Source organism: Fusarium solani (genome assembly GCF_023522795.1).
Source record: "Fusarium solani strain SB1 chromosome Unknown bctg00000003_1, whole genome shotgun sequence".
NCBI classification, from domain to species: Eukaryota; Fungi; Ascomycota; class Sordariomycetes; order Hypocreales; family Nectriaceae; genus Fusarium; species Fusarium solani.
In genome coordinates this window covers 3,321,067-3,334,399 of record NW_027072154.1, presented here as the reverse complement: position 1 = coordinate 3,334,399, position 13,333 = coordinate 3,321,067, and the positions used below count along the sequence as shown (strand labels likewise).

At 51.4% G+C, this 13,333-nt stretch overlaps 7 protein-coding genes across 7 annotated transcripts; 3 read left to right on the top strand and 4 right to left on the bottom strand.

The window, feature by feature from the left end:
- Positions 1–323: 323 nt before the first annotated feature.
- MRS44_006602 (uncharacterized protein) lies at positions 324–1,724 on the top strand (the record flags this gene model as incomplete). The annotated part of the gene is made up of 1 exon (XM_046279839.2): positions 324–1,724. The coding sequence occupies one exon, from the start codon at positions 324–326 to the stop codon at positions 1,722–1,724; it is 1,401 nt and encodes a 466-aa protein (XP_046139789.2).
- A 375-nt stretch (positions 1,725–2,099) lies between these two features.
- On the bottom strand, positions 2,100–3,520 carry MRS44_006601 (uncharacterized protein; the record flags this gene model as incomplete). The annotated part of the gene is made up of 5 exons (XM_046280503.2): positions 2,100–2,359; positions 2,412–2,696; positions 2,748–3,342; positions 3,390–3,427; positions 3,481–3,520. The coding sequence occupies 5 exons, from the start codon at positions 3,518–3,520 to the stop codon at positions 2,100–2,102; spliced, it is 1,218 nt and encodes a 405-aa protein (XP_046139790.2).
- Positions 3,521–3,846: 326 nt separating this feature from the next.
- MRS44_006600 (uncharacterized protein) lies at positions 3,847–5,448 on the top strand (the record flags this gene model as incomplete). The annotated part of the gene is made up of 4 exons (XM_046278117.2): positions 3,847–3,891; positions 3,940–4,225; positions 4,272–4,457; positions 4,508–5,448. The coding sequence occupies 4 exons, from the start codon at positions 3,847–3,849 to the stop codon at positions 5,446–5,448; spliced, it is 1,458 nt and encodes a 485-aa protein (XP_046139791.2).
- A 428-nt stretch (positions 5,449–5,876) lies between these two features.
- MRS44_006599 (uncharacterized protein) lies at positions 5,877–6,763 on the bottom strand (the record flags this gene model as incomplete). Its single annotated transcript, XM_046280504.2, has 2 exons — positions 5,877–6,195; positions 6,243–6,763. 2 exons carry the CDS (start codon positions 6,761–6,763, stop codon positions 5,877–5,879), a joined length of 840 nt encoding a protein of 279 aa, XP_046139792.2.
- A 952-nt stretch (positions 6,764–7,715) lies between these two features.
- MRS44_006598 (uncharacterized protein) lies at positions 7,716–8,793 on the bottom strand (the record flags this gene model as incomplete). Its single annotated transcript, XM_046280505.2, has 2 exons — positions 7,716–8,358; positions 8,429–8,793. 2 exons carry the CDS (start codon positions 8,791–8,793, stop codon positions 7,716–7,718), a joined length of 1,008 nt encoding a protein of 335 aa, XP_046139793.2.
- A 756-nt stretch (positions 8,794–9,549) lies between these two features.
- On the top strand, positions 9,550–10,215 carry MRS44_006597 (uncharacterized protein; the record flags this gene model as incomplete). The annotated part of the gene is made up of 3 exons (XM_065621827.1): positions 9,550–9,637; positions 9,675–9,782; positions 9,833–10,215. The coding sequence occupies 3 exons, from the start codon at positions 9,550–9,552 to the stop codon at positions 10,213–10,215; spliced, it is 579 nt and encodes a 192-aa protein (XP_065477899.1).
- A 176-nt stretch (positions 10,216–10,391) lies between these two features.
- On the bottom strand, positions 10,392–12,911 carry MRS44_006596 (uncharacterized protein; the record flags this gene model as incomplete). The annotated part of the gene is made up of 4 exons (XM_065621826.1): positions 10,392–11,834; positions 11,890–12,604; positions 12,669–12,838; positions 12,888–12,911. The coding sequence occupies 4 exons, from the start codon at positions 12,909–12,911 to the stop codon at positions 10,392–10,394; spliced, it is 2,352 nt and encodes a 783-aa protein (XP_065477898.1).
- Between the last annotated feature and the right edge of the window lie 422 nt (positions 12,912–13,333).

The following is a 13,333-nucleotide window of genomic DNA, read 5'->3' as shown; positions in this document are numbered from 1 at the left end:
TTCTTTATTCATCCCCGTGAGGCTTGATACTGAACCGGCTTCCGAGCTCCGGCTGTCAACTGACGATGTCCAAAGGCTCATCAAGTTGCGGTCAGAGATGAAGCTTGACGGGTCGTATCGCTGCAGAGGCGTAATGCTTCACGACAATGTTGCAGCTGGGCTTATGCAGAGCCGCGAGAATGACATCCCGAGAGCGACTGGGAATAGGGGTGTCACTGCATAGAAAAGCATCAAAACAGGCCTTGTCACCGGTCATGTTTCTCACGCTGGTCATCCGCTTGTCATCATTCCTTTCCAAGTCCCTGCAGCTCCATCCATTCAGCATGAGACCGCTCGTTACATTGTCACTCTTTGCCGGCCTCGGCCTTGCCATTGCTGACGTTGCCTCTGTGAGGTCGACCAAAGGCCCTAGTCGAATCATCCACAAGGATGTCGTCGTCATCGGGGGAGGATCTTCTGGAACGTTTGCAGCTGTCAAGCTGCGGAGGATGGGCAAGAAGGTTGCCCTCATCGAGAAGGGCGACCTTCTTGGAGGTCATACAGTGACCTATCAGGTGCCCGATACAAACATCACCATCAACTATGGTGTTATGGGCTATGGCGACGAACAAGTCACCAGGGATCAGTTCGCGAGCTTTGATATCCCCATTGTCAACTTTCCAGTACCGGAGGGTGGCTTCGGGCCTACAAGCTACGTCGACTTCAGCAATGGCCGTACTCTCAAGGCCTTCAACTTCTCGATGGATCTGTCAGGGATTCGAGAACAGACCGAAAAGTATCCCTACCTATACTACTCGACTCGCCTCCCTGATCCGGTCCCAAAGGACCTTCTCCTCCCCTTTCGAGACTTTGCCAAGAAGTACAAGCTGGAGGAGACTACCTACAATGTGTTCTCTCACCTTCAAGGTCTTGGAGACCTGCCGAATCTGGCAACGCTGTACGTTCTCAGGTATCTCAACAGTGGGTATCTGGAGGTCATGAGCCCTGAATCCAAGGGGGCTCTGGTTCCCGCGCGTGGGAACAACTATGAGCTCTATGAAAAGTCGCACCAATACCTTGGGTCTGATGTATTTGTGAGCTCTACTGTTTCAGAGGCTCGACGTGACTCGAATGGAGTTCGGCTCAGAGTCAAGACTCCGGATGGTGTCGTGAACATCAGAGCAAAGAAACTTCTCATCACGATCCCGCCGATGGTGCGAAACATGGAACCATTCGGACTCAGTGATCGAGAGGAGGACCTCTTCTGCACATTCACTGCAACGGGATGGTATGTCGGCATTATTCGAGCTCAAGGTCTTCCTAAGGGCTTCTCGTACCAGAATGCGGATCCAGATACTCCATGGAATCTCCCCCCACTACCGGCGCTGTTTGAGATGTCGCCCACTCAAGCACCAGACCTCTACGCAGTTCGCTACAGCTCCGACGAGGACATTGCCGATTCAGCCGTCAAAGAAGATATGCTACGCACCTTTGACAGAGTCAGATTCTCCGTTATTGGAAACAATACAGAGAAGCTTGAGCCTGCTGAGCTACTGGCGTACTCGAGTCACGCTCCCTTTGACCTGCACGTCCTGGTCGATGAGATTGCAAACGGCTTCTACAACAAGCTCGACGATCTTCAAGGATACAAGAGTACCTGGTACTCTGGTGCCACCTTTGTCTCGCACTCGACTGGTGCTTTGTGGAACTTTACAGATCATCTCGTGGATAAGATGTATGAGTGAAGTGCTCAGATCGCTGCTTTGAACGTTGGTCACTGCCACTAATTAGTCTCTATTCAGTGGGCTTTGTCTTAATTCTCCTGTTAATTTCTTTGGTCTCCATTTCTTGACCCTTCTCTTCGATATTGGAACGATCGTATAATTCCCTTCTTAGTATCATTATTTGAAGAACTTGAAGAACTTTCTTGGTCTATAATATTGGAAATTTGAATATCTTGCAGTCTAAAACTTTATATCCTCACATTTTCTCTTTCACTGTCCAGCCAGATCCCTAGTAGTGAGAAATATGTGCGTCTATCACAGCCATACCTAAACCTCGGTAGAAATCGCGATCTTCGTCTCTTCCGCTTCCTTGAGTTTCTCACCAAGATTCTCTTGCTACTTAGGCTCTGAATCATGTCCCTCCATCGGCTTGAATCCCCGAGTGAAGACTGGGCTAGCCTCGACCTTCTTCCAGTCGTGAAGCATGTAGCCATTCTCGACCGAGCATTTGACCTCTTCTTGCCCACGGGGGATCACATCGGCCTCATACACCTTGATTGCCTCATTGAGCTCCGTTTCCCCGTGAAAGACACCCTCTAATCCAGTCATGAGGTAGGAGGTATCACAGATGCAGTGATTGAGTCCTTGACCACGGTCTAGAACCTGTCAGTGCTGCGCCTCTGTGGTGTGTTACATATGTTGACTTACATGGTGGCATTGGGTGGGCAGCATCGCCGATCAGTGTTATCCTTCCACCGTGGTTGTTCCATGGCTTTGTGACCCAGTAGCTAATGTCAGCTTTATGGACTTCGGTGTCCTCGGGCAGCCAGAGAAAGGCTGATCGAGCAGGTTCGCCCATCCCTGCTGCTCGCTCTTTGAGCAGGGCTAGGCGTTCAGGATAGCTGAGCTTGTGATTAGAATCACCCATCCAAGCCATGGCCATGTGGAAGATCCACGACTCGGGGTGATCGGGGCCATCTGGCATGTTAGAGACTGTGGAAGGTCAATTATGATGAGCACAACAGATCATGTGCCGTGACCTACTGGACTGAAAGGCGTGGAATGACTGGTTGCTCAGAGCTAGAAAGCTCGTAGGGTAATCCCGCCGCACATACTTGGCCTTCTCTGCATCATTGTAGCAGACGGTCATGTTTGTGTGGAAGATGGGGAATTTGCTGACAGCTGCCTCCTCGGCGCTTCCCATAGCAAACTCTCGAACTTTGGAACGAGGGCCATCTGCTCCAACAATGATGGAACCGGAGACAACTGTCCCATCAGCAAAGGATGCAATGACACCTTGGCCAGACTCATTGAAGGCGACATCGACGAGGTTCTTGCCATACTGAACCTCAATACCTACTGCACAAAGAGCTCTCATTCTGCTCCGGGAGATGCGAAGCCCCTTTTCGTAGGGGACACCTGTGAGCAGGTTTCCCGTCTCGGCCTGAATGATGGGATAAAGCCCACCAGCCTCGACTGGCACGGCTGGGTTACACGAGATCAGTGGAATCTGGGAGAAGACTTCAGGAGGCACAATATTCTCCAGGCGGTCTAGAGCCCAGTGGATTGCCATTGTCCACTCATTGCTGCGATAGTTGAGGCAGACCTCCTTCTCGAAGATTGAGTAGCGGATTCCCAGCTGGATGTGTTAGTATGGATGCAAGAATTTGTTGAGTAGAGACATACCCTCTTGAGGCCCTGTGCCACAATGAGGCCGGTGATTCCTGGAAGCGGCTAAGCACTGTGCCACCAGGAAACGGGTTCTGGGGTTACTCACCAGCGCCGATGATAATGACGTGGAGGTCTCTGTCGGCCATGTTGATCGCTTGTAGCTTGTGACAAAGGACTAGAGGTTGTGCGGTAGAGACTGGTAGGCCAGGGCTCTGAGGCTGCAGTGTGGGCGCTTTTGACTACGACTGACTCTATTTCGGCACCAGTTTCACTATCCAAATCCGTAAGCAGGAACCCAGCTCGGAAGCCGAATTCCCTTCAAGTCCGTTTCGCGTTCCGCCTTCCAGGCTGGTCATTTTATGGTCAGCATGTGACCGAGGGAACCAGAACAGAGCCCATTTACTAGGGACTCGCTAAGAAAGATGGCCCTTTGAATCACACTGAAATCACTGAATGATCAAGTCTCATCAACATGCTGGCCATGGGATTGTGGTTGTTGGCGGTGCTGCCGTTGCTTGTGAGTTGTGAATTGTCGAGATATCGAACCTCTGCTAATTACTGCCAGGCCTTGCTAAGAATCATCTACAACGTCCTTTTACACCCCCTGAGGCACCACCCGGGCCCAAAACTCTGGGCAGCGACGAGAATTCCTTGGTGCTGGAATCAATACCAAGGGAAGCTGAACCATCGACTGGTGGAACTTCACCATCAATATGGCCCGGCAGTTCGAGTGGCACCAGACGAGGTATCGTACACTTCTGACACGGCTTGGAAAACGATATACGGCCATCGAACTGTTGAGATGACCAAAGACCCAATATTTTCCCTTGTCACGCCCACAGGGGTACCAAGTGAGTCTGTTCCTTTACAATGGTAGTTCCAGCACTAACGAGCAAGATATTGTGACGGCGGATCGTGTCACGCATTCTAGACATCGTCGCCTGCTTTCCCATGCATTTTCGGAGAAGGCCCTTCGTGAGCAAGAAGAAATTCTTGTCCAATATTGCACCAAGTTGCTTGATCAGCTACAAGCACGTTGTTCGGATGGCCCCTTGGACTTGGCGAAGTGGTTTCCCCTGACGAGTAAGTTGTCTGACCTCTTGGAGTTCTGTTAGATACTAATGTTTGTATAGCATTTGATCTAATCGGATCCCTTGCCTTTGGCCAAGACTTTTCTTGCATCGACACCGGAGAACCTCATCCCTTTGTGGCATGCATCAAGGGTGTATCTAGAGAGTTGATCATGAGCCAGATGGCTCAATACTATGGCTTCGGCTCTCTAAGATACTTCTTTTTCTTACGGGGCTCCGCAAACTCACGGTTTGCCAACGCAATGCGCGCAAAGGAGATGGTAGAAGCTCGAATTGCGCGAGGCCCAACCGACGACCGCAAAGACTTTTGGCACCATGTGCTGGCTGCCGAGGATCAGGGCAAAGGCTTGACACCTGATGAGATGGTAGTAGATGCATTTAGCATCGCCATAGCTGGATCTGATGGTACTGCCACGGCCTTGGCAGGTACCACATATCTCTTGTTGACGCATCGAGATGTCTATCAACAGCTTCAGGGCGGCATCAGACAGGAGTTCGAAGCAGAGGAAGACATCACCACTTTGGCGCTTTCGAATGACAGGGTGCCACTCTTGGGTGCAATCATTCAAGAGTCCATGAGACTATTCCCACCAGTAGCAGCCACACTCCCAAGAGTTGTACCCCCTGGCGGAGAGGCCATTGACGGCCTCTTCGTACCCGAAGGCACTATTGTCGGTGTCAACCAGCTCGCTGCCTACCACTCTGAAACCAACTTTAGCCAAGCTTCAGAGTTTCTACCAGAGCGATGGCTCAACGAACAAGGAGACTGCAGAGCAGTTTTTCAGCCTTTTTCAGTCGGGCCCCGAAACTGCCTCGGCAAGAACTTGGCCAAGGCAGAGCTGAGGTTGATCCTTGCGAGGATGCTATGGAGGTTTGACATGGAGCTCTTGCCAGAGTCTCAAGGGTGGATGGATGGACAGAAGATTTACGGGTTCTGGATAAAGCCGCCGTTGATGGTAAAGCTCTCTCCCAGAGCCAATTGAGTGTGAGAGACATGGTGTCAAAAGAGGTGGTTTGCTTGACTTTCGCTGCAAAATATTTCATCTCTCAAGATTGAGTGATGGTTTGTCAATAGTTTCTATTCTTAACCTGTTGTCACGATGATCAAGAAGGATGATCTGTCATATGAGATGTCCCTAGCTCTCGTTGAATCCAACTTGACATATGAAACCTCTTTTTATTCTGAAAGTGACTACTTTTAGGGTAGACAGAGCGTCTCAAGACTTTATACTGACAATTTTAAGCGGAATATCTTGTCTTCAAACAGCACTCTATGGTTTAGAACCTTCCGTTTCTGTTGGTCTATTGAAGCTCACTACATGTCTCACGTCTGTTGTCTTCTCTACTATCCACCCCACCTCTTCTCTTATCCCACCACGACCTAGTCTACAATGCAGCATCTAGCTCTCACTCACTCCTTGGTTCCAATAAAGTGGTAGATGGTCCCAAATGGAGGGAGAACACGTGTCTCGCCGTTGGTGAACCTCCAGCCTGTAGTGTCAATGCCCTCTGCTTGGATAAGCTTAAACATCTCCTCGGGAGTACGACCACGCAAGCATGAGACGTAGCCGTTGATTACAAAGAACAGAGGAACGACGGGGATGACATAAGTGAAGAAGAGATGCATGGGAGACCACCACCACCAGAGTAGAGTGGTCACAAAGGGGGAGAGAATGACGAATGTGGTGGTGATGAGTGATGAAGGTGTTCGGTGAGTGAGCTCAAAGATCCTGCACTTGTTAGTACTATCGACATTAACAACTGACAGTACACTTACATGAACGCGTCGGACTCCTCAATGCAGCTTCGAAGCACCTTGCGAGCACCGGCGTCGTCAAAGTGATGGAAGCACATGTTGAAGATACGAAGTTCCTTCTTGTCACGAGCAGCGTATCTCGACGCCTTTGTGGCATCGACTGGCTTCTCCACATACGATATGTGGTCACTTTTAGCGGTGATGGCCTTCCAAGCGTCTAGATCCGGGAACAGATCCGTGAGCAGGAACTCAATGGGAGGCTTCCCCTCCGAGACCATTCGCTCGTTGAGAACCTCCTCAAAGATGGGAGTCGGACCTCCAGCCCCGGCACAGGCATCGACAAAGTGATACTCGCTTGGATGTCCGGGAAGGTTGGAAGTGATGACATCGCACATCTGCGCAGCCGTGGAGGTGGTCCTGTTGAACCCAACAGTCCTCCAAACGGCGGCCAGCGAGCGATGGGCGTACTCGCGGAGCCAGATTGGGCACCACGAGTAATCCTCAATCTCAATGAGGTGAAAGCGGGGGAGGATAACGACCATGATGGGTAGCTGAGGGAGAACAAAGACAAGAATGAGAATGATTTTCCTGTGAAACTTGGGTTTTGTCAGATGATGGTGTACTGCTTCAACACCAAGGTATTATACGATTCACGGCGTCTGCTGGTAGTGGGTTGCCTCAACAAGGTGCGGGTTGCGGAACCCGAGTGCTATCGAAAGCACGTTTATCTGATAGTCTATGGGAGGCGGAATACGAGATATCCGGACCCGAGAGTCTGGTATAGGTGGTGCAGCCAAGGGTTAGTTTGTTTAGGTATGTATGTATGCTGTGAACATCCTAGGATTCCGCAACGGACGCCGAGTTTGAATGCCGTTTCGGAAACCTATCTTGGACAGGAAAGCGAACATGCGATTCAGGGGTTGTAAGTCGTGACGTCTATGAGTTTGCGAGCTTTCCCTAGGCATGAGCAGAGCTAGCACATGGCCACATATCCAATCACCGTTGCTTGTGCAAATCTCTGTCAATCCATACCTGAACGACAAAGCTGGCATTTGATGGTGTTACTCTGTATCCAAGACATTCGTAGCTAAAGGTTTTGGCCTGTGCCATTGTCATGATGAAATTCCCGATATCTCCCACCCTAGACATGACCCTCGTTAACTCAAAATCCTTTCCTAAAGAGTATAATTAATCATTTTGAAGAGAAGAGCGGAACCAAGATATGAAAATTAATGAGATAATGAAGCAATCGCTTACTACCTGATATCGGGTAAGAAGCATGCAAGATTCATGTTTATGCATCGCGTGGTGTGTATCATACCTGGAGCCTACCTATCCTAAGGACTGACATCATGTAGCTTGTGTTGACTTGAACTCCATTAAGTTTCAACACATTCATGTGGTGATAACTGTTTTCTCTACCTATTTGGCCACTAACCCATTCGACATGTGAGAGGGAAAGTGGAATCGCCAACAAAGACCGAGTGTAATGGTTCACAGGCTCACAACGAGCTTCTCTCCGCTGCTGCGGGCCTCAAAGTCAAGTAGCCCGGTACCAACTGCATCCCATCCCTTGCCAATGACCTTGACGGGGACAGGCAGCTTGTAGGTTCCCTCCTCCAAAAGCTTGCCGAGACCTGCCATTGCCCCCTTTCCACCGGGAGCCTCAAAGACGTTGCGCCCGAAAATCACGGCCTGATTGACGCCCTCGGGAGCGGAAACCTTGACTCCCGTGAATACCTGCGAGTATAGGCGAGGGCCATTGTTATCCAGTGTTTTAAAGAGGCCGGGGTCTTCTGCAGCGGCGGTGACACAGTCGAGGATTGCGTCCACACCCCCTGGAACCGCTCCCGTGACGTCGGAAACGAGCGAAGATGAACTTCGATCAATGGTTTTAGTGACGCCTAGAGATTTGAGGCGTTCCGAATGCTCGAGAGAGGCCGTGGCGAGAATGGTTGCGTGGGGGAGGGCAAACCGAAGCATCTGGATCGTGGCTCCTCCAACAGCCGAGCCGCCGCCAAGAACAAGGACGCTTCCGGGTGGAGAGACGGGCTCGCCAGGTGCCTTTGACGAGATATGAGGAATTGGCACATGGAGACCGACGAGAATGGCGGCCGCGGCGGTTAGATAACAGATGCTAGAGCACAGCATGAGTCAACTGTTCTGTAGTGTTTTCAGGGGCAATGAGGGCGTAGGTGTATACTCACGGCAGAGACACAACTTGCTCAAAAGTGAGCGATGCAGGTTTCTGAGATACGAAATGCTGAGGCACCGTGACGACTTCTTGGAAGCCAGCTGTCTTGCCGCCGATGCCGCAGAGGGCAAAGACCTCTTGGCCCGGCTTGAAGTCAGTGACCTCGTCACCAACATCCTCGATGATGCCGGCGCCGTCGAGACCAAAGACTGCAGGCCAAGATCCGACCATCTCTCCGCGCATCAACATCTTGTAGTCCAGGGGGTTGAGTGCCACGGCCTTGATACGAATGCAGACATCAGTCGGTTCGGGCTTGGGTTTGGGAACCGTGGCGAGAGCAAAGGGTCCGCCTTGCTTGACGGCCTGGTACTGGAGCATCGTGTCGGACATGCTTGAGGGTGAAGTGCGTAGAAGCTGGAGAGTTGATTGCCTCGAAAAGGATGTGGAAGTTGAAGAGGTGAGATGATTGCGTAGGAGTAAGTGCGCCGAGGGCAGAAGGAAATTCACGCGTCTCATTTCTTATTCACTGCCACCCAAGAAGAGACTGAATGGAAAGAGCGACTAACTCCGAGACAATTCGAGGCAGGAACAAGAGTGCACAGCATCATACAAGCCTACCCTCGCGCCTCGTGCTCCGTGGGCGGACTTAGTGCATGCCCAAAACGTCGCTGAAGAACCAAGCCCGTTTTATGTCTTGGAGTTGCGGCTGCATTAGATTGCGCTATCAGAACATTATTGCAAGTTGTACGGGAGCCGACTTGGAAGTTTTCAGAGCATTTTGATACTTGAGGACTGTGTCGGTCGTCGTCATGAGCTTACGTAGCCATATATCCCCTCTACCAGCAAACTCTTTCGGGAGCCAGATGAAGGCATTTGTCGGAAGCCGGTTACAGAGTCTGTAGGTTTCCGTAGTGTATAGAATGAGAGAATCGGAATTATCGGCGTTAAGAAATGTTATAAAATAATGAAGGATCCGCATAACTCGCGAGTCGAAGCCATCGCCAACTCGTCCCAAAGAGGAAATCCTTAACTTCTAACTCCGGCTTCACGCAACGCCCCCTGTTCCTTGCTGCACTAGAGCTCCGCTTCTGCGTCCAGCCAACAGTTGAGTCTAAGGCGACTTGCTGCTTCGTCATGGACTCGGCTACCGAGGCCTACGCGGAGACGCTCCGGATCAACCACTTCAAGCCAGAGGAAGTGCCTTGGCGACGCCTTGGGCAGTGTAAGTAGTTCAAGACTGTGACCTGCTTCAATTACAGTGGGGTGTTCTAAGTCAAAGGTAGACCTATGGCGCCCTATTGAAGATGGATCCAATACGCAGTATCGGCTAGCCGTCATCGAGAGCCTGCTCCCTCCCAAGTCTGATGGTCCCGTCTTTCACTTTCACGAGATGCATGACGAGGGCTTCTACGTCAAGGCAAGCCTCTCGGGCCCCCACGCTTTCTAGAGGATAGACTGACATGGGCTGCATTGCAGAAGGGCACAGTCCGCTTCCACTCCCCGGGCCGCCCCGACGTCGACTGCAAGGCTGGCGAGATGCTGACGATTCCCATTCGTCTGCCGCACAAGTTCAGCAACCCTTTTGACGAAGAGGCTGTCTTTATCAATACAGCCACACCCGGTTTCTTTATTCGCTACTTTGAGCATCTTGAGGCTCTGATTGGTAGTGGTAAGGAGCTCACCCCGGAGGCCAACATTGCTGCTCTACGCCGCTTTGCAACTATTCCGCTTAGTGAAGAAGAAGTCAAGCGTCTAGAGGAGACAGCAGCTGCGAAGAAAGAAGGAAAAGACAAAGAATGAGGGTTAGAGAGTTATCTTGTTTTTTCTAACTCTGCTTTTGCTTGTGTGTTGAAGCGGTTATCACCAACGTACCTTTCACAGATATATCTAGGCTAAAGATAGAAAGAGTGAAGACGCCCCAGCTCCTTAAACCTTAAATATCAACCCCAAAAACAATATTAAAGGAAGGAATGCCGTTATTCATCAACCTCGAAAACAGGAATGTCGTTTGTTGCTGCAAGAAAGTCAAAGGTGAACAGAGGGTCATCCTCAGCGCGAGTAACATGATGATCCGTAAACCCTGTTGTTATATCAAATAGCTCTGCCTGATTAGAAAGTCTTTGTCTTTTTCCCACATGAACTGCCGCCTCGGGATGCTGCTTGTATGACGCTGGCCACGGTGAGAGAGTCATTGTTCCGTGGCTTGCATTCCCAAGCCATGGCGAGCATCCGTTGGGAGATTCGAGTGGCTGCATGAACGGGAGAAGCATCGACGTGGTGGAAACTGCTTCGCTCACAGACGCAGCCGTAGATTGCGCCTCGGTATCTGGAGATGTATCTTTGAGTGAGCTACCGATACTCCCTCGTTGAGAGGATGAGGATGCTGTCGATTGGAGGCTTGATAGCTCATTGAAGGCCATAGATGGCGTGCTTATGACCTCGGGAAACACCTTTTGTCGTACGATGCGAAGAAGGGATTCGAGTGTTCGACTCAGTTTCAACGGAAGATTCTCGACGTGTTCTTGGTCGGCTGCCGAAGCGTATCTGTCACGCAGAGCCTCCAAGAGCAGGATTTCCTCTTCCGGCTGACCGAAGGCGTCATTGGATGATGCCATTGGCTGTATAATGTTCCGGGTGATTATGAACACAGCTGCCAGGGGGAAGTTTGCGGCTAGCCTTGGTAGGACGGAAGCCAGGATCTCGCCCTCGTCCGGTGTAGACGCTCTCTTCCGAGAGAGGTTATCTCTTGTGCTGTCCGAGTTTGCCGGAATTATCGGACTGCATGATCGAGTATGTCCAAGAAGTCGATCTAGAGCTTCCACCATGCGAGGATCTGGCTGCGCCGTTGTTGCCAGGAGGAAGAGGAGACAACTGGCCTTTGCATCTCTCAGCGCCTGATGCGAGTATTTGGTGTCCTCACTGGCCCTCAGAATGCAGAGCCGGGTTGTAAAGAAAGAAAGCATCAACGTGGCTGAGTCGACGGATGTTGGCGGTATCTTAGTGACTCGATGTGTCGAGTCCCATTGCTCCAGTTTCTGCTCTAGTTGCAATAGAAGTTGAGTCTGCTTTGACGGAGGCAAATCGGGCGATTCAGAAGCATGGAGATTCCGGTAAACATCCTCTTGAATCTTTGCGAGGTCAATCCTCGGCGAATATCTGGCTTCGTCGCCCTCCGATGGTCGAGCAACGCTGGAGTCGTAGCCTGGTAGACAGGAGGTCGCTCCTCGGCAAACAACGGCGTTCTTATCTCGAATGTAAAGAGACCTGAAGACCTTCTGTCTTTCAATAATCACTTCAGGGGGGCAGTCATGGAGGGAGGCACGGGCCTGGTGAAGACCCATTGTTCGAGCCAGATGACAGGCCTGGGCAAAGACAAGTTCTGCGAGGGCTGTGGTGCTGTATTGCTCCGTCACATAGCTCTACGGAAACACGTCAATGATCTTTCAGCAAATACATGGGGCGGAGAAAACCTACCAGCAAAGCCAGGGCCTGGACATTGACGAGTCTTGGCGTCAAGAACACACGCGGATTATTCACAGCCATACCCAGCGTTTGCAGAAAGGGCTGGATAAAAGGACTGTTGCCGTGGCTCGTTTGATCCTTTCCAATAGCCAGCAGAACAATGACATTGAAACACACGGCCCAGCCCTCATCCGATGGCCTTGGAGGGTGCGAGTAGATACGATCGAGATTGGCTTGAAAGTTGGACCTTGTAAAGATGTCGGTTGCATAGTCGGCGCTCTTGAAGAATTGCCCAACGACGATGTTGAGAAATTGTCTAGGAGGGAGACAGATGCCAGTATGATCAGAGGCTATATCAAGCTGCTGCTCCTTGCTGGCCTCGACAAGCATCTGCTGGAGCATGGCTCGCACAGCAACACCATCACCCGAATCATGGTCCGAGGTCCCAAAGACGGGGTCGTCGTGAAACTCCTTGCAGAGCGTGTAGAGGGAAGATGGTCCGTGGTATCGGTCCACAGACTGTGACACGTCCCGTGCTATGTTACGGTCCTTGCGGGGAGCAGCCGCTGTCTCATCCGATCTTGCCGCCGTGTCTTCGGAGAGCCAGTCTTCCCCCGGCGTGGGCAGTGACTTGGCTCCGTTGCCGCTCCTGACAAGCGACGTCAAGGTTGAGAGGTCGCTTTGGATGCTGCTCAGCTGATCCTCGAGAGCCTCGAAGTTCTGGCACCTGAGACATGAAGGTTTGAGCCTCTTGTGCTTCCAATAGAATGAGACAGGTAGGGCGAACTTACAGGAGCTTGACGTGGTTGATACGCTTCCCAGGGGACGAGTACCGACACTCGACACCATCTCGCTTGCAGCTCTCGCACTGAGGGCGCTCTCTTCCACAGCGGATCTTGCGAGCCCGACAGTGAGCGCATGCTAGATCGTGAGTCGACCACATTTGCGGTTGCTCCATCGCCTAGAGTCAGGATCCGGCTATCAGACAAGGTAAGGATAGAGAGACAAACCTCTTTGGTCTGGGTATTCCACATCCTTGCAGCAGATCTCAGCGGAGAGGCCCATAAAAGATGGTCGAGACTTCCAAGAGATCTGAGGTATATAGTAGGTTAGCCTGATCGAGGAGGAGGCCAGTTCGTCACAGACACCACGGATATGGTACCACGCTGGGCGCCATTACGTGAGACTCTACCTTGCAAGAAGAGAGATGGAAGAGGTAGAAATGGTCTTCTAGGCTTCCAAAAAAGGCCTTCGGAGGGTTCTTCTCTCAAAGGTCTGGAAATGCTCCAGAGTGGCTTGGCCGATCGCTGACCGGCGCCGTCAGATGCCCCTCCACACATACGGGAACTGTTATGTACCAGGTGAGCTTAGTCTATGGGTTCGAGGTGGTACAGTGAATCATTATCAGCGGGACTCCAATCGTTCCGTTCCGTACAGGCTGAAGCCCCCTGCAACC